This window comes from Channa argus, chromosome 4, assembly GCF_033026475.1.
Source record: "Channa argus isolate prfri chromosome 4, Channa argus male v1.0, whole genome shotgun sequence".
In the NCBI taxonomy this organism is placed as follows: domain Eukaryota; kingdom Metazoa; phylum Chordata; class Actinopteri; order Anabantiformes; family Channidae; genus Channa; species Channa argus.
This window is the reverse complement of record NC_090200.1, coordinates 16,560,510-16,584,595: the sequence shown is the minus strand read 5'-3', so window position 1 is coordinate 16,584,595 and position 24,086 is coordinate 16,560,510. Positions and strand designations below refer to the sequence as shown.

The window sequence follows — 24,086 nt, the reverse complement described above, 5'->3', positions numbered from 1 at the left end:
ACCAAAATACTGAGGAAGCACACGCAGGCACACACATGCATCTGTATAAAGACAAAAAACAAAAAAACAAGCAGGCCATATTAGGTATATTTAATGAAAACATGCATATTAAACAGCAAAGCAAATTAAGTTGAGGACAGCGTGAATGGATAAAATGGCAAACAATCACATATGTTATTTAAAAGGAGTAAAGTCTATATATTTAAATATGTTAAAGAGTAAAGGCAATTTGTAAATAAAACATTCAAAATCTATGAAATAAAATAAAACCGCAGGCCATAAAGCAAATTCAGAAAAAAGTAATAATAATAAACACAACTCATACTCACCAGCAGAAAGTTTGGCAGCAGTTAGATCTATGGCACCATCAGATGATCCACTGAGATAATCAAAGTCATTCTTGGGATCATAGGAAAACAGTGCAGCCTCTGTCAGGTTGGTTTCAGACATTGATGCTTTTATGCCATTCATGCCTTTGATACCATAAATTACAGCATTATCATACTGGTAGTGATCATCTCTGTAGCCAAAACGGTTGTCTGGCTGGGTTGTTACTGGGGGTTGTGTTCTGCAGCTTCCTGTAAATGGTAGCTTGTAAATCACATCACAGCATACACTCCTCCTACCAGCTGTGAGGTCAACTGGAGTCCCATCATCCTCTATAACAGTGGTGACAACTCCGGGGCTTGTGCTGTACAAAGCTACCATAGCTTTCACTGGTTTGTAGTTTGACAGGTCCATGGCCCCCGTGGCCTCTAGTGATAAAACAGGACCTCCGTTGCTGATAACTGCTGGTGTTGAAGTCATTGGCTGTTTGACAACTGATGAGACAAGAGCTCCAAAGGAAAGATTAACGGGTATGTCTTGATCTGTATGTGGTACGGTGCTGACTTTGGGCTGAGCATTTACAGGTCTGTAGACAATCTGTGCTAATGGTTCAAATGGTTTGTATGTGGTGAGAGGCACAGGTGATGATGTATCAGGGCCCTGCAAATCAAGTGGCTTCTCCGCTGGAGTGTTTTTATATGATGCAATAGTAGCTGTGCATGTGACTATTGTTATGCTGTCAGTGACAACGGACAATGTGGTTGTAGGGGTGATCTCTGCACTAAGATTTACTATCTCAGGCTGCACGGCTGTGATTTGACGCCCACTGGAGTCATGTGAAAAAGACTGTCGACATGACTCAGGTGGTGTCAGGTCCATGCCTTGTTCAGTCATCTTTAAGCCCACCTTCATAGTTCGTAAATCAATTACATCTCCAGGATAGATTATCTTTCCATTCGGTTTCGGCAGAGGTTGGACTTTTGCTATGTCTGGTTGTATAGTGATTGCTACACTGGGTGGAGGGGGCTGTTGAAGTCGTTCATGAACAACAGAAACAGTGGTCCTCTGGACCTCAGTGGTAACCACCTGAGTGACCATACTAGGTACGCTTTCAGGAGGCTGAGCTGAGGTTGATATTGAAGAGTACATGTGACTCATACTGGAGACCACTTTTTCTGGCCCCCGAATTTCTTGGCTCTCAACAGACTCTTGCTGAATTTTAGTTATTGTAACTGGAGCCACAGATACCGTCTGTGAAATGTCTCGTGCACTGGGTATTGGCATTCTCCTGGCGTATGTCTCAGTGGTAATTGTCTCCAAAGGCTTATCGTATTCTGATGAATACGTTAAGGTTTGTGGTTGTTGTTCTGCTAAAGGAATAGATGCTCTCCTGTAGGGGACTTGGACACCATAACCATGAAGAGAAAGATCTTTTTCAGCTGGCATGGTTACTATGTGTGGCAGTGGTAATGGTTGCTGCAAATTTATGGATTCTCTCCTGGTGGCAGCAAAGGCCTCAGTTGTAATCACCTGTGTGGGTGATTCATAATCTGTGGGATAGGTAAATATTTCACTTATGGTATATGCTGGCTGCTCTATGGACGATATAGATGTTCTCCTCCTACTTCTGGTTTCCTCAGTGGTAATAACTCCAACTGGCATCCCAATTACTGTTTGAGGATGTGTCACTGAGCATGATATTGTAGCACTTCTTACATCACCATCATTTGTTATAATCTCTGTAGGTATATCATGTTCAGGGTGCAATGCTACAACCTCCAGTGGCGGTGTTGAATGTGACATGACTGAAGATGTACATGTTTCATTGACCTGTGGTATGTATGCTACAGGAGTTACTTCTGCCTGTACAGCTATTCGTTGGACTTCCATCATAATAGGAGTATGTCTTACTTCAACTGCAACTTGAGGAGTTATCATCTTAGCAGCTGTGGTCTGTTGCATTGCAATTGGTACTTCAGGTGTCAGGGTAACATCAGCTGCCACAGGTAGAGGATGGGGCACTGGGGATGTGGTTCCTACTTCTGTAGAAATAGTGTCAGTTATAATAACCTTTGCAGGTAATTCAATCTTTGTAGGGAGGGTCATCACTTCAGAAACAAAATGTGGCTGTGTAGAACATATTCGTTCAGTCACTATAGGCAGAGCATCTAAAGGCTGAACTGTTTGTGGGAGTTCAGCAGTGGTGTGAGTATCTTCAAGAAATTCTTGTTCTGTAAAGTGACACTTCGATTCAACTACTGTAAGCTGCTTTTGAACAGGAATTTGGGGACTCATGTCTGGTGCAGGTGATCTTTGATCTTCCTCAGTAACAATGACATCTGTAAGCATATACTCTTCTTTTTGTAGCATTTCTACTTCAGGTACAGTTTGTGGATAGAAAACAGTTGAGACTGGGACTGCAGCTGGTCTATCCTGTGGAACTAATGCATCTAAAGGTTGCTCAGGCTGCAGTGGTACAGGAACAACCTTTGTCACTGTCTGTTGGTGTACAGGTACAGTTGGTATTGAGGCCTCAGGAACTACTCCATCGACTGAAACATCTGGTAAAACTATGTTTGGATGCTGAGCAACAGATGGTATAGACCATCCTTGCACTTGGACTGTTAGTGGTTGAAAGGGAACCTTTGGCTCTGGGGGTATTGTGGAAACCTCAGACAGTGTTTGAGGTGGTGGCAGTGGCACATATGCTTTCTTAATTGGAGGAGGTACACTATGTACTTGAATAGATGTATCCTGACCCAAGGACACTGTTATGACATCAGCCACAGATGCTGGAGGGTGCACTACAGAGGGCATTGAGTCTCTCCTGGCTTCCACTTTAGCAGACAATGCCTCAGAGGGCATTACTTGGTCTACTGCCACAGCTAATGGCATGTGTGTTGGAGATGGATACCTTACACTGGGAACAGAGGCTCTCCTAACTGTAGTCTGTGCCAAGAGTTCCTCATTGGGTGTCTTCTGTTCTGAAGGTGTGGCTTGTACTTCTGGCACTTTTGTAGACGGGATGGACATATGTCTTACAGGTGCCTGGACTGTTATACTCTCTGTTGGTGAGCCAGGCTCAGAGGGAAGGGTTATAACCACATAGGTTTGCAAACATTTGGCATGTCTAGGGGACACCGGTGACTTAGGAGATGTTGCACCCAACTTTGTCTCTACAGGTCGTGTTAGGCTAAGTGACAGAGCATTTGGAGGTTCTTTGGTCCTGGGCAGTGTTGCAGCTTTAGGGGCCACAGAAGGAGGAGGCTTGACACTCTCTCCTGGCTTATGGCTAAAAACCAGTCCAGCTGGAATAGATACAGGTTTAGGTGGTATAGGTGGAGGAGGTTTGATGGTCTGACTAAGAGCAGTTGTTGTAACAGTACCTTGTGCTATTGTTGTTGTAGCAACTGCCACTGTAGTTGGAACTGGTGATTTTGGATAAGCAGTTCGCTTAGGTGATATAGTTGGAGGTTGTGCTACTGGTGTTTGTACTGTGTCTATGACATGTGTCCCTGTTATAGGCTTAAGCTGAAGTGGTGGAGCTGAAGATTCTGACACTGCAGACACTTTATTTGACTTCAAAGCTGTATCGGCAGAGGATATATCTGAAGCTTGATGTGTGGTTGTTGGACTTCTTTGTGACAAGGAATCAGTGGAAACTAATGACCCTGTGCTAGCTGTGTCATGAGTCTGTCCAAGCAGAGATATGTTTTCCACACTAGGCACTATGATGACCACATGTCCTTGTCTGGTTGGGGTCACTATTTGAGGTACAGCCACACTATCCGGTGGTATGTCCTCCATTCTTGGCTGTATATCCACAACTACAGACTGCATTGGCTGGCCAGCTACTGTGGTCCCCATAGCTGTGGTAGTGGTCATAGTGGTGGTGACATGCTGAACAGTCTTTATAAGCAGGTGCTCTGTGTTAGACTCAGGTAATGATACTGATGTAGACCGAGGGGGCGGAGGGGGGGGGACCTTTTTTTTGACAATAGTTGTTGATGGTAAAATAGAAGATGGTACATGGGGTGTTTGAGGAAGACCTGGGACTACCACTGGGCTCACTGAAGGCATGGCTGGTTGTACAGGGACTGAGTGCACCACTTTGGCTTGGGCTTGAGCTGGGGTAGTTACTGATACTGGTAGTGCTGATACTGGTAGTGGAATTTGTGCAGAGATTGGAGTTGTAGTTGATACAAGGTCAGGCATCTGCACAATCACTGGCCCAGGGCTCGAGACCAGAGTGACAGAAGCAGTACCAACACGAGCTGAAGCTGTAGTGGAGACTGCATCAGGTGTAGCTGTAACAATGACTCTAGGTTGAGTTGAGACAACAACAGGTGCTGGAGTTGGTGCTGTGACCTGTACAACAGCTGGCATCTCAATAGGCACCTGAGATGGAGATGAAACCAAGTCTGGCATTTGGACCACAACAGGTTTTGAAGTAGATATATCCACTAGGCCTTGAGTTGGATGTTCAGTCGTAGTAGCCTTAATTTGAGCAACTGTGGTCGTTTGAGCTTTCGATGGATCATACACCACGTCTGGTATTTGAACTATAACTGTCGTTGGAGTTGGACAAGAGACACCAGTAGATGGTATTTTTGAAATTGTAGTGGACGATGGTGGTGAGATCCCTAAAGGTGGAGGTGTTGGTGTAGACATTGGAACAGAATCTGATGAAACGGGTGTTTGAGCCTGCACTGAGGATGAAGATGTTGCGTTAGAAGCCAAACTGGAATCTGGAGTGGCTGGTGAAGTTGGAGGTGACACTGGTGATATGGGCGAAGGTGTGCTGGTTAATTCTGGTGCTGAGATTGGTGCTGGAATAGGTTTAGGTTCTGGAATTTCACCGATCACACTGATAGGCTCCATCTCAGCTGTATCAGACAAAGTTGGGCTCTTGAATGGATCTTTAGTGTCAGAGTCATCACTGGGTGTAATGTCAGAGGAAATACCAACACCATACTCATCAGCAAGACTGTCATCCTCTTCCTCCCCAGATGAACACTGGGTAATCTTGAGATCTGGTATGGGGAACAATGCTTTTGTGAGTGCAGGATCTTGAGGGACCATAGGCCTGACAAAACCTATAGATCCACTTGGAGTACTGGGACCAGCAGTAATCTCAGAGCGTTTAGGAGGTTCAGTGGGGCGTGGTGGAGCTGGTCGTTTCTTCTTTCTCAATTGCATCTCGACAGACGTTTCAGTGCCTAGGAGAGGTACATCAGTTTGCCCAGTGGGGGGTGTCTCTTCAAAAGATATGGTCACCACACAGGTTTCAACAACTGAGGCCACTGATGAGGAAGATTCTATGGCAGTCTGAGCCTGTTGAAACTCTTGCTCTATCATCATCAGCTCTCTCTTTTTCTGCATCATCTCCTCATAAACCTCCTCTGGAGACCTGAGTTTTTTGTGAGAGTCATAGCTAGTTTCTTTCATGGGTTCCTGTTTTAATGTTTCACTCGACTTAACTTCAGGTTCCTCAACTAAGGATTCATAAAGATAATCTTCTATTGCCATTCCTCCATAGAGTGGTTCAATATCAGGAGGACTTTCCCCTGGAATGGATTTTGTCTTTCGAATTAATTCCTCATATGCTTCTTCGGCGCTTTTCAATGATTTTGTCACAGCATCATCTTTAAATTGATCAGAAGGACTGTATGGTATCACTGTTGGTGATGGCTTACATCCTCTCTGTACAGCTCGCCTAACATCTGGTTCTGATTCAATACTGGCAGAGTACTCAGAGCCAGAAGTTTTACTGGTTGCGTCCATGTTGACCTCTCTTAGATCCTCTGTGGAAGAAGCATCTTCGGTTGGAGACAGTGGCTCGACATAGCCCCTAAATTCTTCCTTTTCATTCCTAGACCTCTCCTTCTTCTTTACCTTGTCCTCCTCAGAGGAGTCTTCAATGGTAGGCAGAGCCTGGGTCTGTTTCCTGTGCTTACCTTTGCGATGCTGTTTGTCTCCACTAACTTTCCTGTGACTGGGGCTACTATCACTGTCCTCCTCCAGAGACGAAGCTGATGTAGGTGAAGATCCTGGAGTAAAGCTAGACACCTGAACACTAGATGATCCCTTTGACAGAGATTCTGAGATGCTCTCTACTTCTTCATCAGTGCTCTGTCTTTGCCTTATGGCTGGAATAGCTTTCTTGAAAGTAGTGCCGGGCCTTGTTTCGGGAACATTTTGTGTAGTTTCACTGCCTGTTTGTGGGAGGGCCATTTTTCTTGCTAGGCTGTCTTCATTATCTGTGCTACCTTTTCTTGACAGCGATTTGCCTGTCACTGAGACATTATCAAGCTCAGCCTTTTTGATAGCTTCATCATTTCCCAAATGCTTTTCTTTCTCATCTTCTGAAAGAGACATTCCTTCTTCATCACCCATACCCATTATCTGTTTGCGAATGAACTCTTCATCTTCAATAGAATCAGCACTTTCAGTTTTAATGTCCTCACTACTGGATGAAATATTTGTGATTTTCAGTCTCCTCCTCCGAACTTGAGGTGAAGGTGAGGGTGTGAGCTCACTTTCACTGCTCTCATCCAATGCTTGGAAACTTAAGCGCCTTCTCCCAGCTTTAACATCCTCCTTTGCTGACATGGATTTAGGGTGTACATCATCTTTGCTCGTATCAATAACCATCTTCCCATCATTTGATTCCTGTGGTATGGGTAAAATCTGGGGTTGATCTTCATCATCTCCCTCAGCTTTGGACTGTAGTTTAGCTGTCACTGTCACTGAGAAAAGAGTGTTGTCCAAGTTATCCTCCTCAGTAGTTTGGGGTTTCACTGGCTCTGTTTTTGTTTCAGCTTGTTCCTAAAAATGTAAAAAATAGTTAACAGGGAAAACATTTACTTGATAAAAAAAAGACATTGCCTAATATTTTATTTTGTTTTTACTTGGTACTGTTGCACTAATTCTGAAAATGGACTTATGCTGTGAGAAGGAGCATCGTTCACAAAAATCTGCAGATAGTTTATCACTTTTGTAGCATTTCATTATTTAACATTAACATAACATTATATCCCCCCACATTTTACAGGCAATACTAGCATTTAATCTTAAAGTTAATTTTATTCAATATAGAAAAGCAAAATGGTTTCCCATAATACAGAATATTAATAATTAATAATTACTTTCATGAAGATGGCTTATTCTTACTTTTATGATGTTATTGTTTGTTGATACTTGTGCCTCTGATGATGAGGTGATGTCAATACTCTTTTCAACCAGCTTATCAGCCACTTCCTTGATGTCTGCTTCAGTCACTTGTTCCACTACTGGTTGTGGTTCTTGTGACTTTGGTTGCACCACAACTTGCTGTAAAGATTGTGTTGGCTCAGTTGGTTTGATTTCTGACTTTGTTTCTGCTCCTGGAACGACATTAGCCACAGCAACTTCTGCAGATATACAGGAGGTGGGTACAACTGTAGCCTCAGGCACTGAGAAAGAGGAAGTTGTAAAAACATCTTCCTTAAGTTTGGGTTTTGAAAGGTCAGGCTTAGACTCTTCATCTTTGGGAAATTCTGTTGCAGTAAGCTCCAATTTTATTGCCTTTTTGTTATTTTCCACTGTTACAGTAGTTACAGCCTCTTGGTTTGGCCCGTCAGGCTTAGGTGTTGATGCTGTGGAAGCTTCTGTCCTGACAGGTTCCATCTTTGCTTCTGGGGTGGGAACTGCTGATACTTCTTTGATGGGAGAAGAGGTTGGCTGGGATTTTGTGGTTGCACTTGGGAGGTCTGCCTTTGTAAGGGCAGTTTTGGACTCTGCCTTTTTGATTGCAAGTGTGGCCTGAGTCTCTTGCTTGGCAGACACAGGTGAAGGCTGGGGAATTTTTTCTGAGTCTCCCAGCTGTCCCAGCAAAGCTCGTTGAGTCTGACAGTTCAGACACAGCCATTCCTTCTGTAAACATACAAACACAAGAAATAATTAGAATAAATTTAGAATAAAGAAATAACGTGTCACAATTGACTGGGCAGTGACAACTTTTAATTACAAATTCAGCTGAAGCTAAATAAAGACTCAATGCTCATAACAGAGCAAAACAGGTGTGATAATCAAAGACATGGGAGTCAGAACAGAGGAGCAGGCACGGCTGAATGAGCTGGACTGTGTGTGTGTGTGTGTGGGGGGGGGGGTTTGTGAGAGAAGGAGAGAGAGAGAAAGAAAGAGAGCCAGACTGAGAGTAGTACATGTATGAACCTCTAACCCAATGGCAGAGAAGGCCAGAAATCAATACATAAATAAATTCCAAGCAGTGGAATATGACGGGAACACCTGATTTAAGTGAGTCTAGCCTACCAACAGTATAAAGATTAAGCAAATTCAAAAACAATTCTATATCTAATGTGATCAGACTTTTTACAGCATAAATTAAAATACCGTACATTATTTACCCAGCAGAGCACCGAAGTCATGCTTGCATTTGTTGATACACTCATGCTGCTCTTAACCACTACGAACTCCTCATTATATGCTAGATTTTTGAAATTGTTGACTAGAATGTTCTGTTTTGTGTATGTTATGGGTTGATTGATTTCTCTTTCAGATGTCATGTTTAAAGTTTGGTTCTTTTAGAATTCCATCACAAAACAACCCATTCTAATATATACAACACTAAAGTGCATTTGCCATAAAAACACTAAACAAACCGAAACTATAAAAAGCATGCAAACATGCTGCTTTCTGTAGTCGTAAAATCCTCTAAATAGTGCAATATATTTCTACATTCTATAATATAACTGGTACGCTGTATATTGTGCAGTGCAATTATACTGTTTATGCAGTGAAGTTATATTAATGCAGGGCTACAGTTTAATATGGTAATAGAAGTAAGGAAAAGAAGCTACAGATTTTGAATCTGAATTTTTTAACTCTAAGCAATGTTTCTGTGTTATAAACAAAAATTTACAGACAAAAACAAACATACAACACATCATAGTCTCTTATGCTGGGTAATAGCCCTGAGCTCAAAGTAATATAAATTCCATCTTAACGACTACTATTGCAAAATAATCCCAACATCTAAAGCATTTAATCATAAAGATTGACCAAAAATAACATTTTCATTAGAAGATTTTGGTCACATACTAACATGCTGGCTATTAATACACCAAAACTTACAACACTTGTTAGACAACAATAAATTATGCTTACCTTGCAAAAAAGCTAATCACATTTTACAAGCAATGCTTTTATTTAACACATATCCTCTGAAAACACATTTCTTCTTTCAGCTAAGCTCCATTAATGGACAGTTAAGGAGGAGAGGAAGGCATAAGCTGTCACTGGATAAAGCAGCTCGTCTGTTGCAACCTAGCAGACCAAAACACAGCAATGCGCTTGTCTCTGCAGAGCCAGGGAGAGCAGTTCTTATATACAGAGCAGAGGAGGAGATAACATCACACACATACACTTTGTCCATGTGTTAAGTTACTAGAACCCTAACTTACTGTATTTAATCCATCTTTTGAACCACAATGGCCACATGCACACATGATGTTTATGTACTTTATATGAATTAAAATACATTACTCAACTCTTCTCCAATGCTCTACATTTTATGTACCAAACATTTTCTGCTATCATGGCTCATCGGGTTGGGGCACCTTGAAGTTGTATTTAGTTTTCATAAATACTGATCATCATATCATCATGAATTCAGTATATTCAAAGCATCTGTTAAAAAACATGCTCTAACAAAGAGCATATGTGTCTCTAAACATACAAATTGTGTCCAACATTGTCTTTAAAATTAGCATGATGAATTAATGCTCTGACTTAAGCTTTGTATGCGATGTAATGTTTCTTGTGTCTCATTCTGGATTAGGCCTGTTCCTACAATCCAGCTATAATGGACATTTTATCTTTGGCCCAAAAAAACTATTACATTGCTAAGACCTGTAGTGTTGGGGTCATATTTCTATACAAAAGGGTTAAGGAAACAGTAATACAAGATCTTCATGTGTATATAGGTATTTGTGCAACTAAGAATAATTTATTTTAGTTGTTGCTTTAAACTTCCCATTGCAAGTTATTTAAATACAAAAATTACTTAGAGCTAAAAGGATATTAGGTAGAAATTACTGCATATGGGCTGAAAAAGTAATTGCTTATGTCTTATTCTGACTTGGGCAACAGCAACCTTGCAACAAAATCATGATTTGCATGCAATTGTTTTTCACTGAGTGAAAAATCATCACACCAAACAGAATAACAGCTAGTGAGAGCATAAAAACATATTGTGTAGTGTTAAATTCTAAAAGTAAGGAGAACTGACTGTATTCGATTTAATGTAATTCTTTTATTCAGTTCAGGAATATGATAATCCTGTTTGTTCCTAACAGTAACCAACAAAGCCTCATCAGCATAGTGCATGATGTGGATGCAGATTGCTGTAAACCAATAAATCATTTAAACCTTACTTTCATGTAATCCTAAAACAAGCTCAACCTCACAAGATTTTTACCATTAAAGTTACCTAATCATATGGGTTTACATAAAAGCCAAAGCTTTTTTCATTGCAGAATCAGTAGTTGTTAAAGACACTGAGATGAAAAAAATTCAGCAGAAGGATCTTTTTTATTTTATTTTATTTTTGTTAAATAGCAAATCTGTAATTCTCAGAAGTCTGCCTTAAACATCTGTCAGTGATATAATTAAAACACATTGTGTCCTTCTATGTAAGGCTTGCAGGATATAATAACAAGCTAACAAGGAAAGTTATCCTGTCACATATGGTAATCAGCAAAATCATGTAATTTCTGAAACCACAGAAATGATACAAACTCCAGCTCTCTGATCATCTTATATTATCTTATATTTTAAATATAATATATGTAATGAATAGATAAATATAAAAAGGTAAACATTGATTAGCTCCTTGTTTTATTCTAAGTACACAAATCTTAATGCAAATCTAATTAACTTACATTCAATTTCAGCCATAGCTGCACATGAGATAAACACAAGTTGACAATAATTTCATGCTTGCCTCTAACAGGATAACCTTGAAAGGGCCTATGAGGAAAGGCTGATGGAGAAAGATCAAACAGCACTCTTCACAGATGGCTGAGCCACCGCCATTAATTTCTGAATCTTTCTGATGGTCTATTGTATTCTCCCCCTGCTGCAGTCTATCACCTTTCTCCTCACACATCTCTAGATGCTGGCATTGCACAAGCCCATATCTCAGTATGACATTTTTTCTTTGCTCTAGTAAATGACAGATGGACAGAGTAGTTATGATGTGAGGTAAAAGGTGCATCTTTTCATTTTCTTTTATAGGCTAAAAAAACCAACAAATCAACACATCCCAGTAATCAAAGGGACCATGATCCCATAACATTCCTCTCAAGCACTGCACAGCCACACAGTCTCACAGCTATGGATCAAATCAGAGCACAAGGTTGGAAAGTCGCCATCATCCTTTTGTTTAATTAAATCTGTTTTACGAGTAAAGAGCAGCAGCCCCAAGCAGAGAGCTGTGGGAGAGGCTGCTCCCCACAACTAGCCTATGAACAGGTTTACCAGACCATTACAGTGACAGTAGTTTGCAACTGATGCTTCTGACACACAGGTGTGCTGCAAAAGGCTAGATCTGCTGTATAATATAAATTCTTTATATTATACGGCAGTATAATATAAAGAATTTATAAAGAATTTCTCAGTACAGCAAAAAAGATGCTGCATTTATTCAACACCTCAGAAAACAACACATTATTCACATATTAGTGTATTGTTCACATTTTCACTCAAATCATACTGTATTCTACTGAGTTTGTAATATTTGTATAGACACATGTTTTCACCAGTCAGTGTGTTTCCAGATGGTCCTAAATTTTTTATTTCATGGTAGTTAGATTGAGGGAATGACCTTTGAGCTGTGGACTTCATCACTATTTTTCAGCTTCTCTTCAGTGGTTTCCTGCTGTTAATACTGGAGCTGGTAAGTTTAGTATTGATTTTCTGGCAGATTCCTTTGGCACAAGCTGTAGCTGGCTAATATACTTGGCTTTGAAAAGGCCTCACGGAGCAGAACTCCTCATGCATCAAGCCCTCCGATAATAGAGAACATTGGCCCACTAATCTGCAATAAGCAGAGTGCAGAGTTGCAGTGCAGTGCAGTTCCCTTTAATGACAGGATACAATGGGGTCAAGATTGGGGTGGAAGATGGAGGGAGCGGGTGTGGCATAAACAGAAGGCAGATACAGTAGAGACACATGAAGGAATGTAAACAAATCTTCATATCTGACAGAAAGCCATGGTATGTTTTGAAATCGTGATATGGAATTCAGGGAATTTATTCAGGTTGAGGAGTAAGTGCCTCAGCAGAGATGTCAATCCTCTATCCTATTCAAAAAATGTAGTCATTTCAACCTAACAGAAAATCCTGAGCAGTGAGCTTAGTTATGAATCCATTGTAGACTCTGACGCAGAGCTGGTAAATCCCCCACATTGCCACACCTAACACCTAATTGTTAGCAAAGATGACTGTATTTGAGTATGTGTCAGTACTGGCTAATACTGGATTGGGATCAGTCTATGCTGAGTAATTAGTCAGCCTCTTCTCTACTGATGAACCAAACCAGAGCACCTACATAAAATAACAATACTATTAATATTTTTATCAGTTGTATACGACCCATGCAACTGGATCCCCTAGATTTCCTTTATATTTTTGTAATTGTAATATATTTTGTTAGTATGGCTTGTCTTGTTTTAAAATTATTATATGTTCCCATTATACTTGTCTGGACTGGTCTCCACTGCTGGAAATCTTGAGTTGTATTGTGCGCATGTGCACATTAACGCTTGTTCATGTGCAACATGATTACATTTTTTGATCTACAGTTTATTAACACAAAATGTGCATTGGCATTTGTTAAACATAATAAATATTTCTGTTTAAGTCCAGCTTTTGACAGGCAGGAAGTTGCACAAGCACAAAACACACACAGTCCAAGAGATTCACTGACCACTGACTGTAACGTTAGCTCACGTGACCACGACAGACAAGAGTGCACTGCACGTTATTGTTGGTCTTAGCTGCTGATATTAAACCTGGAGGAGGAGAGCACACGTTTACCCATTTGTTCTTCCAGCAATGAACTATTAGAACTAAAGAATGGAACTACCAACTTTTTTCACTGATAGCCCAATAATAGCTTCCAAGCAAGTCTGCTAAAACAATGCAGTAAGAGAGCATGGTCTCTCCTCACAGTGTTTGTTGTAACACTGTTACTATATGCCCCAAGGGTTGTCTCTCCCTTTTCCTGGGGGTAACTGTCTAGAGTTTCCTGGTCTACAGCAGAACACATACTACACTCAGACCTGGTGTGTGTAATGAAACTAAAAAAAACCTTTTGGGCAAATTAAAATACTTCAAAAGTGTTATGATGCATATGTAAGGGTCCTCTCTGTGAGGCCTGTATGCCAGAGATAATGTATCTTGCCATGAATGTTTGTAATAGAGCCTTTGCAAAATGTTAGCTTTTATCCTTCATTATAGGCACAATTTTACTATTTTTTAATGAGCTAATATCTTGTGACAAAATATACGATGAAGACTAACGGACGTATCTGAAGAACTATCAATCACTTAATCTCCTGTGGCACAAAAAGCTTTAAGTGGCAGAGGATGACACATGTGCGTCCTACTTATCAGACAACATTCACTACCAGGCTTTTAATGGAATCAGGTGAAGCAGAAGATGCAAAAGGAAAAAAAGGGAAGACTTGCTGTTAGGCCTCACATTAACTAAAGTGGCCTATTTTGCTTTTGAACTATACAAGTCCTTTTTATATTTTAAAAGCAGTCCTTTCTGCTCCTCTACTGAAAAGCGACACATGCTGTAGTCATGATAAACAACTGGTAGGCACAGCCCCTTTAGTTAAAGTAGGACAGCAATACATATGGTGGCTCATCCCATCCATTTGTGTTAACGCTAAACTATTTCTGTTTTCCTCAGCTAGTAGGGGGAATAAATCTGCGTAGTACGCACAGCAACAATGATCCTTGCTTCTCCCTTCCACCATCAATCCTCTAACCTGAGGCTCTTTTCCCTCTCGGGTATCCACACAAAATGTTAAAGTGTCAAATGCATAAAAGCCACATCTCTTTCATTCTTATTTCTCCTCAATAATGCACCGGTTTGAGCATGTCAGTCAAACAATGGTCACATTCATGCAGCCACTATGGAAATTAGCTCATGTTTGGAACTCATGCATCGAGAGTATAAGAACAAGTATCAGTAAAATAACTTAACCCCTTATAGCTTGCAGCCTAGTGCTATATCATAAATAAATAGAAGTAAAAAAAGCCCTAAGTGTTTTCAGATTATTCTAGACGGGCCTGATAAAACATAACATGTTATTTAAGACATTAAGTTTTTGCAAGACTGGAAATGTGAGATATTCAGCCAAAAAAAAGTGATTTAAAAAGCATTAGAGCATAAGATATTAGGAATGCTGTTGAATTACATAGAGCAACTGATCAGCAGACGGCCTAAAACAAAATGTCTGATGCTCTAATATACTGCACTGTGTTGTGTTCGAATGAATCAGTTTCACCTCTGCTTATTGGCATATCACAGGGCTTTGCCATCTCACATCTCTCATGGAGGCTGTAGATTCCCTGGTTCCTGGTCTGCTATGGCAACAGATCCCATTCCACTAATGCTGTTGCACAACAGTCAATCACTTTAATACATTTTCAGTGCCGCCGGTCTGCTGAAGTACTCCTCCCATGAGCCGTTATGTAATCACTCGAGCCACTCCAGTGGAGGGACAGCGACAACAGCCAGCTCACATATAGCTTGAATTTAAATTTTCTGTTGGATCTCTCTAAGTATATCAATAATTAAAATATATTATATAAATTAGGTTCATAAAGTTCACCCACACTGTTCAAGCAAGCTCCCACCACATTCTTTACATTTGTCTTAGCAAAATCATTTTGTATGTATTGTGTGCCGTCTGGCTTGTGTGACTGATTACGGTGCGATATGTTTGTTGCCGGTGATTGATTTTGATTGCCTTCTACCCAGAAGATGCAGACCCATCTATTAGACATGAGTAGCCAGAACTGGTGCCCTCACAACAGCCCAGTAACACAAATTGTTATAATAACTCCTGTCAAGTGAACATAACTCAGCTGAGAGGAGAAAACAGTCAAATTATAAGGGAACAAAATAAAGCCAAAACTACAAAAAACAAAACAAAAAACAAACTGATGTTAAATAAGGATTTTTTTGCTCTTACCACTGCTGAATGAGGCATGGGATTAAACCCACAAAGATGGCAGACTGTATTCTTGCATTCAGTGCAGGTATTGTAATTGGGAGGATCCTTGGAGCCCATGTTGAGTTCAACCTTACAGATTGGACAGGTGGACAGGCCTGCTTTAGGAGTAACTTGGGTTACTTTTAGGCCCTCTGGTGGTGTTTTCTCTACTTTGGCCGGTGCTAATGGAACAGGCTTAGTCTGTTGTGTAACTTTCTGCACAGTTGGTGGTTTCGCCTCCTTTGCAGGGGCCATCTTGGGAGAAACTGGAAGTGTAGTTTTAGGAGCGACGCCAGCTGTAGTGGACATCTTACGTGGAGTGGGTGGTGTAGTTTTAGGCTCCTCGTGAACAGCTGAGGTTATCAGTGTAGTTGCAGAGCTGAAGATAGAGGAGCCAAAACCAAACATCTTTCCAGTCACTGACTCAGCAGACTTTGCAGGAGTTTGCGTTTTAGGACTGCCAAATCCAAAGAAGTTTCCTGACTCCTGTTTTGCAGACTGAGAGGGTGTTGGTGCAGATTTGGCAGCAGGTGTTGCATGTTTGGAAGGCTGCTGTGGTGATTTTGCAACGTCTTGTTTTGCCAGAACTGCCTTGAGTTCGGATTTTGTAGTTTGAGAAAGCTGTACTTGTGGAGTTTTTCCAGCAGACTGCTGCTCACGAGCCACATCTTGGGCCTGTCCTTGTTTAGTAGCTAAAAGAACTTGTGTCTTTTGGACAGAACCTTGTTGTGATGCATCCACCATTTGGACTGTAGCTGGCAATGGGGCCTCAACTTTGGCAGTTTCTTTTTTGTGCGGAATTGCTTGTGTGATGTCTGTTTTGACTGCTGTAGACTCTTTAGGTTTCTCTTTCTGGATTATTGCCAGCATTTCATTCTGTTTAGGGGCAGACGGTATGGCAACCTTGCTTGGGGAGGACTGTGGTTTCACGACAGGATGTCCAGTGGGCTCAGATGCTCCCAAGGCTCTGTGCATCTGGCAGTTCAGACAAAGCCATTCTTTTACCTGAATTAAAAAAAAAATACCTGAATATATATCATTCTTACAAAACAAGTAACAACTCAAGTGTTTTGATAGAAAAACCAACAAGCAGCATATATACAATTTTCAACTTGAAGATTATAGCTTGGTAGGTAAGTAGGTTAGTAATACAAGTAGGATAAGATAATAGATCAACAAACTTTTCTCAAGACATATTTTTCATTGACAGACTGTGGCATTATATTAAAACTCTAGCAATTATCAACAGCAAAATCAGCATTAGCAGTGTGTTGACTGTTAAACATTATTCATTCACTTCTTCTTTAAAATAATAGCAAGTCTAATAAAAGCAGAAGTCGTTACATACCTCTGCCACATTTGGCATTGGATTAAACCCACACTGGTTGCAAACAGTAGTCCTGCATTCAGTGCAGGTGTTGTAGTTGGGAGGGTCTTTCGACCCCAAGTTGAGTTCCACCTTACATAATGGACAGATGGACTGATCTGCTTTTAAAGCTCCTTGGTTGTCTGCTGTTGCAAACAGAGTTTTATCTACTTTTGCTGGTACTGCTGAAGGAGTCTTATCTTGCTGTTTCTCTGGTCTCTTCTCCTCGGTTTTCTGTTCAGCAAGTGGCTTGGTGTCCTTAGCAGGGTGTGTTTTAGGAGGGTGAAGGGGTGTAGTGTTAGGTGAGACATGGCCCGTAGCTGACATCTTACGTGGAATTGGTGGTGTAGTTTTAGGTTCGTCCTGGACAGCTGATGTTATCAAAGTTGATGCAGAGCTTAAGAATGACGTCCCAAAACCGAACATCTTTCCTTTCACTGACTCCGCAGACTTTGCTGTTGTAGGCTGGGTTTTAGGTCCACCAAATCCAAAGAACCCTCCTGACTCCTGTTTTGCAGGCTGGGCTTCTGGTGGTGCAGATTTGGCTGGCGAAATTCCAGCTTTTGAAGGCTTTGTGAGGGGTGGGTTTGCTGCTTCTATATCTGGTGGAGCAGTGGATTTAGTAATAGCAGTCACAGGTTTTGAAGACTGTTGATTGGGTGCATCAGGTTGCCCTTTGGATGTCTCTTCGCATGGCTTCTGTGAAGCCAGGGAATCAATAATGTTTCTGATAGTGGATGAAGCTGTTTTGTCTGGCAACGTAGCAGCCGTAGAGGTAACTTTCTCTGTTGGCGAACTAGGGGCTAATGATCCAGGTTCTTTGGTTGTAGCAAAATTACCAAGCTCATGCTTGGGCATTACTGGTTTAGCGATGTCTTCCTGAACAACTGCCATTGGTGTTTCTTTCTTTTGTGTGGTGGCAGGGATATCTTTGCTTGTTGATGGTTGTGGTTTTATTAGGGGAAGACCTGGTGGTTCAGATGCTCCAAGTGCTCTCTGCATCTGGCAGTTAAGACAAAGCCACTCCTTTTCCTGAGAAACAAACACAAAACATGAATAAAATTATTTTTTATTATTTTGTTTTCAAAACACAGAAAACACTAAAAAACTATTTTCATCAGTTAGTTCAAACACATCCTTTGTTTTTGTTTATTTGATAAAAGAGATATAAATAAAATATAATTACAGTTGATCAATATTACAGTATTTTTTGAAAGATATGATTCAATATACAATATATCAGATATGAATTTATAAAATTTTCTGCTGACCGAAATGATCAGCGAAAACATTTACAGGGTGTTTGGTTATTTAATTACCTCTGCCACATTTGTCATGGGACTAAATCCACATTTGTTGCAGACAATGGCTTTGCATTCAGTGCAGGTGTTGTAGTTGGGTAGATCCTTGGAGCCCATGTTAAGTTCCATCTTACAGAGTGGGCAGGTCGGCTGACCCACTTTATGAGAAGTTTGCAAAGTTTCTGCTTTTGCAGGATCTGATGGAATTTTATCCCCTTTGGTTTGTTTTGATGGAGGAACGTGGTCCTGCTGAGTTGGGTCTGATCGCTTCTCTAGGTGTGGATTTGGAGCACCAGGCGTTTTGGCCTCCTTTGTTGAGCTCATCCTCGGAGAAACTGGGGGGCTGGACTTTGGAGACATCTTTTCAGAGAACTGTGCTGGGGCAGACATTTTGCGGGAACTTGGTGGTGTTGTTTGGGACTCATCCTGAACTGCAGATGCTATCAAGGCCGATGCTGAGCTAAAAAGAGATGAACCAAATCCTAACATCTTCCCACTCACAGCTTCAGTGGCTATTGAGGCAGCACGCTGAGATTTAGGACTTCCAAAGCTAAATAAACCATGTGATTCTTCATTTGCTGGTTGTGCTGCTTCAGTTGCAGTTGTAGTAAGTGATCTTTCAACAGTGTTGGAGTATTTGTTGAGGGCTTGTTTTGGCTGGACTTCAGCAGAGGAATCGATAAGTTGATTAATTGATTTCTGAATTATTTCAGCTGTCTCCTCATTCTTCTCTGATGCTTTTTTGATTGCAGAGGGTATTTGTGAAGAGAGATCCTTTTTTTCCTGGAGAGAAGTTTTAGTAGATGTGCTAACCTGGGGTTCTTGAGCAGGCAGTGGTTTACTTATGTCTGAAACTGCAGCTGTAATCTCTTTTGTAGGAGAGGTTGTGGAGATTGAAACATCATCGGTAGGTGGTAAACTAGTTTTCTCTTCGGTTGTTGGAGCTGAAACAGTACCTGCAGTCTCTTCTGCAGGCTGTAAAGCAGAGGTTGATGTCTGACCTATTTGAAGTAGGGATTCTTCTTTCATTAGTAGTTCACTTGGTGTTGGACTGCCCTGTTTTTTGTCTTTTGCTGTTTCTGCTGAAATAACGTCTTTCTTTTGACTGGCAGTGGTTTCTTCTAAATCAGCAGCAGATGTAGACAATTTGTTGGGTGATCCCTGGGGTTTCATCAGTGGAGGCTCAACTGATTCCATTGCCTTAAGAGCTCGTTGCATCTGACAAGTCAGACACAGCCACTCCTTCATCTGTGGGAAAACCATAGTTTGAGTAAGTGCATTACATAAAATTAAAGACTATGGCATAAAAACTATAAAATTAAAATGTATTGCTTTTAACATTTTATTTGAAATACAGAACAACATCATTTTGTTGTTCTTAAACAATATGTTTTTAGTATATAATAAATATGTAGAACAATCAATACATAGTGTACATATTCAGTGATTCCCACGTACCTCTGATTCATTTGGTGCAGGGTTAAATCCACACTTATTGCAGACAGTGTTCTTGCATTCCGTGCAGGTATTGTAGTTAGAGGGATCCTTAGATCCCATGTTGAGCTCAGTCTTACAGAGTGGACAGGAAGCTGCATCCTTTGGATGCACTGATGGACCTTTTTCCACTTTGGTCTCTACCAATGGGGTTGTCTTGGTCTGCTGTAGTTGTTCCGTTTTTTTCTGCTCTTCTTTCTTCTGCAGGGCAGGGGACTTTTTCTCTTTCACTGTTGACAATTTGGGAGAAACTGGTGGAGTGGTCTTGGGCTGATTCTGAACAGCTGAGCTAATCAAGGTGGATGCAGAACCAAAGATGGAGGAACCAAAGCCAAACATCTTTCCAGACACTGACTCTGCTGGTTTGGCAACATCAGGTTGGCTTTGACCACCACCAAAACCAAAGAATCCTCCTGACTCTTGCTGTGTCACTGGTGTTGCATTACTGAGCTTTCTTTCAGTTTGCCTTGTCTGATCTGGTACATTTTTAGGACCTGTGATTTTCTGGGGACCCTGTGGCATTTTCTGAGAATGACCTGGGCTAGCCTGTTTCTGCCCATCTGGCTTGCTACCAGCATCAGCTATAGCCGGCTGTGCTGTAAGAGATGGTTTGCTCTGAGGTATGTGTGGTACTGCTGACTCTTTCTTTTCGTGTTCAGTTGTCCTACTGATATCTTTCTTATCGGGGTCTGCAGGTATCTTGGAGGTGACAGAAGTGATTCCTGGGGGCTGTGTTCCTAGTGCACGCTGCATCTGGCATGTCAGACACAACCACTCCTTCAGCTGGAAATAAAGGCATTCATTATATACTGTTAAGTAGTCTGCTTATTATTACGTTATACATTTACAAGTGAGTGGGATTTTTCAGTTTTATTTCAGTTTTAGTTGTGACAGTGCGCGTTTTATGGCTATTAAGATCATTAAATAATTAGCAAGGACATGCAGAGTTTGAACAAAATGATGCACCTCTTTGTGACACAAAAAATAATTTTTGAATCAACATTTTTTGTTTTGTTTTATTGTAATAAAAGAAAGTTTGCTGTAGTCTTACCGTTGTTTCATTTGGCATTGGGTTGAATCCACACTGGTTACAGACAGTGTTCTTACATTTGGTGCATGTGTTGTAGTTGGGTAAATTCTTGGAACTCATATTGAGTTGAGTCTTACAGAGTGGACAGGTAGACTGGCCTTGTTTGGAAGATACTTGGGATGCTGCTACAGTTTTTGGCAGCTCGGATGGGGCTTTACCCACTCTAGCCTGTTCGGATTGAGGTGGCTTTGTCTGCTGAGGTGGCTCTGATTTCTTCTGGTGCTCCAGCTTCTGGACAACAGGGGATTTAATCTCTTTTGCAGGGGACATCTTGGGAGAAACTGGTGGAGTTGTTTTGGGCTGATCCTGAACAGCTGAGGTTATCAAAGTAGATGCAGAACTGAAGATGGAAGAACCAAAGCCAAACATCTTCCCACTCACTGTCTCTGCAGGCTTTGCAGAAGCTGAGTGAGATGTAGTACCACTGAAGCCCAAGAATCCTCCTGACTCTTGTTGTGTTGCTAGAGTGACATTACTCTGCTTACGTGTAGGTTGGCTTGCCTGATCTAATGGCTTATTCTGACCTCTCTTTTCTCTTTCCTGTGTTTTTTTATGATCAGTTGCTGGGCTGGCCTGTTTCAGTGGTATAGTAGTGGCTTTGGTTATGCCTGATGGTTTCATCTGTGGTGAAACTGGTTCCGATGTCTTTGCTGGTACAGTAGGGCCTAAATCGTCTTTCTTTTGAGGAGTAGTCAGTTTGGAAGAATCCTTTAACTGGGCTGCAGCAGGTAAAGGAAATTTACTGGGTGATGTTTTGGGCTTCACTGTGGGAGGTCCTGGAGGCTCAGATACCCCAAGAGCTCTTTTCATCTGACAGTTAAGACATAGCCACTCTTTTACCTAAAAAACAGTAGTTATATGGTTATATGTTGCTTTAGAATAACAAATGACAACAATTCATCAACTCTTTAAAACTAAAAAAGAGGTAAATGAAACAGAGGTGACAGATCAATATAAATTTAAATGTACTAAATCAAATGGAGTGTAAATGGATACAAAATATAATTAGGATGTTGAGATTGTATATTTCTTAACTTACCTCTCCTATAGGTATGGGGTTAAAACCACACTGGTTACAGACAGTGGTCTTACACTCAGTGCAGGTGTTGTAGTCCAGAGGGTCCTTGGAGCCGATGTTAAGTTCAACCTTACACAATGGACATGAGGCTTTTCCCATATTAGGAGGTATTTCTGCTTTTGGTGGCTGCGATGGGGCTGCGTCTTCTTTGCTCTGGTGGGATTCTTCTTCTTTCTTCTTCTCCTTTGGCTTTTGGGTATCTGTTTTTGGCTCTCGTGCTGGCGACATTTTGGGAGAAATTGTTGGTGTACTTTTTGGAGAAATCTTGGGCACAGCTGACAACTTGGGAGACACTTGTGCTGGAGCAGACATTTTACGCAAGCCTGGTGGTGTAGTTTGTGATTCCTCAGGAACAGCTGATGATATTAATGTGGATGCTGAACTGTAAATGGTGGAACCAAAGCCTAGCATCTTCCTTGACACTGACTCTGTTGTTTTAGAAGCATTAGGTGCTGTTTTAGGACCACCTGTGCCAAACAAACTTCCTGGCTCGTCCTGTGAGTCTTGGCTGACCTTACTCTGCTTTGCTACTGGTTTATTTGCCTGATCGGTTGGTTTCTGTGAACCTGATAGCCCAGGGAGAGCAAGAGGATTTTTCTGTCCAGGAGTTAAGTTAGCCTGTGTGTCACTTTCTGGTTCCTTAGTGTTCTTAGCTGTCTTTGTTACTACTGTAGGCTCGGTCTTCTGAGGAAAACCTGATGGGACGATCCCTTTCTGTTGCAGTGTGTCAGCCATTTGAGGCTCCATCTTTAGAGATGTGTCAGATTTCGATAAGTCTTTCTTTACAGTTTCCTCTTGATTAGTAGGTGTTATCTTTGAATGTACAACCGAAGGAGAAATCTTTTCAACTGCACCTTGTGTTTTCATTGGAGGTCCTGTGAGTTCAGAGGCACTAAGAGCTCTCTGCATTTGACAGTTCAAACATAACCATTCTTTTACCTGGAAAAGAAAGGAAAATGCTAGATTAAAATAGTAAACATTTACAACACTTGACTTTGTCAGAATATAGACCCTACAGAGTTTATGGTGTATCTCTATTCAGTTATGGGAATGTTACTTTTACCTGTCATTATTATATATTTCATTGTATTGAGAAGTTAAATTGGGGGATTTTTGCTTGTATTACCTCTGACACATTAGGCATTGGATTGAATCCACATTGGTTACAGACTGTGTTCTTGCATTCAGTGCAGTTTTTGTAGTTGGGACGTTCCTTGGAGCCAATGGTAAGTTCCACCTTACAGAGGGGACAAGTAAATTGTCCTGTCTTGGTAATATCTGGGGGAGCAGCATCCTTTGAAGAATTTGATGGAGCTTTTTCTACTTTGGCTTGTAGCAAAGGAGAGATATTTTGCTGCTTGGCTTGCTGTAATTTGTTCTCCTTCTCTTTTCTCTGAACAAGAGGCGATTTGGCAGGCATCTTGGGAGAAACTGGTGTTGCTGGTTTTGATTCATCTTGGACAGCTGAGTTTATTAAAGTGGATGCAGAACTGAAAATGGAAGAACCAAAGCCGAACATCTTTCCACCCATTGACTCAGCAGGCTTTGGAGCATCAAGTTGAGGTTTATTGTTGCCAAATCCAAAGAATCCTCCTGATTCCCCTTGTGTATTTGAGGTAGTGTTAACTCCAGTTTGACTTGTCTGTTCTGGTTGTTTCTGAGGACCTATTTTCCTGACATCTTGTGGGGATTTCTGACAAGGAGCTGGACTGACCTGTTTCTTACTCTCTGGTCCTTTCATGACTTCAGAATTTGCCAACTGATCTGTTGGTAGTTTCCTCTGAGGGGAGCCTGGTGCAGAGGTCTTGATTTTAGATTCAGTAGGTGGAATGTCTTTCTTTTGAGGTTTATCTAGTTGGAGAGTTTCCTTTTTTAGGGTTTTGGCAGGGTCAGTGCCTTTATTTGGTGAGCCTTGTAGTTTCATCAGGGGAGTTCCAGGAGGCTCAGATGCTCCTAGTGCTCTCTGCATCTGGCAGTTTAGACATAACCACTCTTTCACCTATAGTAGAGTCAATAAGTAATAATATGATTAGTGTTGTTGTTGAAAGTATTTACTTCTAACAAATTATTACATGTATTATTAACAAAAAAAATGTAGTGTAAAAATACTTTTCTAAGTAAATATTCTACAGGAA

At 41.1% G+C, this 24,086-nt stretch overlaps 1 protein-coding gene across 11 annotated transcripts in view; it reads right to left on the bottom strand.

The window, feature by feature from the left end:
- The window catches only part of pclob (piccolo presynaptic cytomatrix protein b), a 56,783-nt gene that overhangs the window by 25,342 nt on the left and 7,355 nt on the right, over positions 1 to 24,086 (bottom strand). For all 11 annotated transcript variants that reach the window (XM_067501255.1, XM_067501256.1, XM_067501254.1 and 8 more), the window contains exons 5-13: positions 23,078 to 23,950; positions 21,913 to 22,890; positions 20,835 to 21,713; positions 19,748 to 20,566; positions 18,308 to 19,537; positions 16,971 to 18,020; positions 15,602 to 16,627; positions 7,501 to 8,241; positions 330 to 7,155 (exon numbers count right to left, since the gene is read on the bottom strand). In XM_067501255.1, coding sequence (XP_067357356.1) covers positions 330 to 7,155; positions 7,501 to 8,241; positions 15,602 to 16,627; positions 16,971 to 18,020; positions 18,308 to 19,537; positions 19,748 to 20,566; positions 20,835 to 21,713; positions 21,913 to 22,890; positions 23,078 to 23,950 — 14,422 coding nt within the window. The remainder of the gene's footprint in view (positions 1 to 329; positions 7,156 to 7,500; positions 8,242 to 15,601; positions 16,628 to 16,970; positions 18,021 to 18,307; positions 19,538 to 19,747; positions 20,567 to 20,834; positions 21,714 to 21,912; positions 22,891 to 23,077; positions 23,951 to 24,086) is intronic.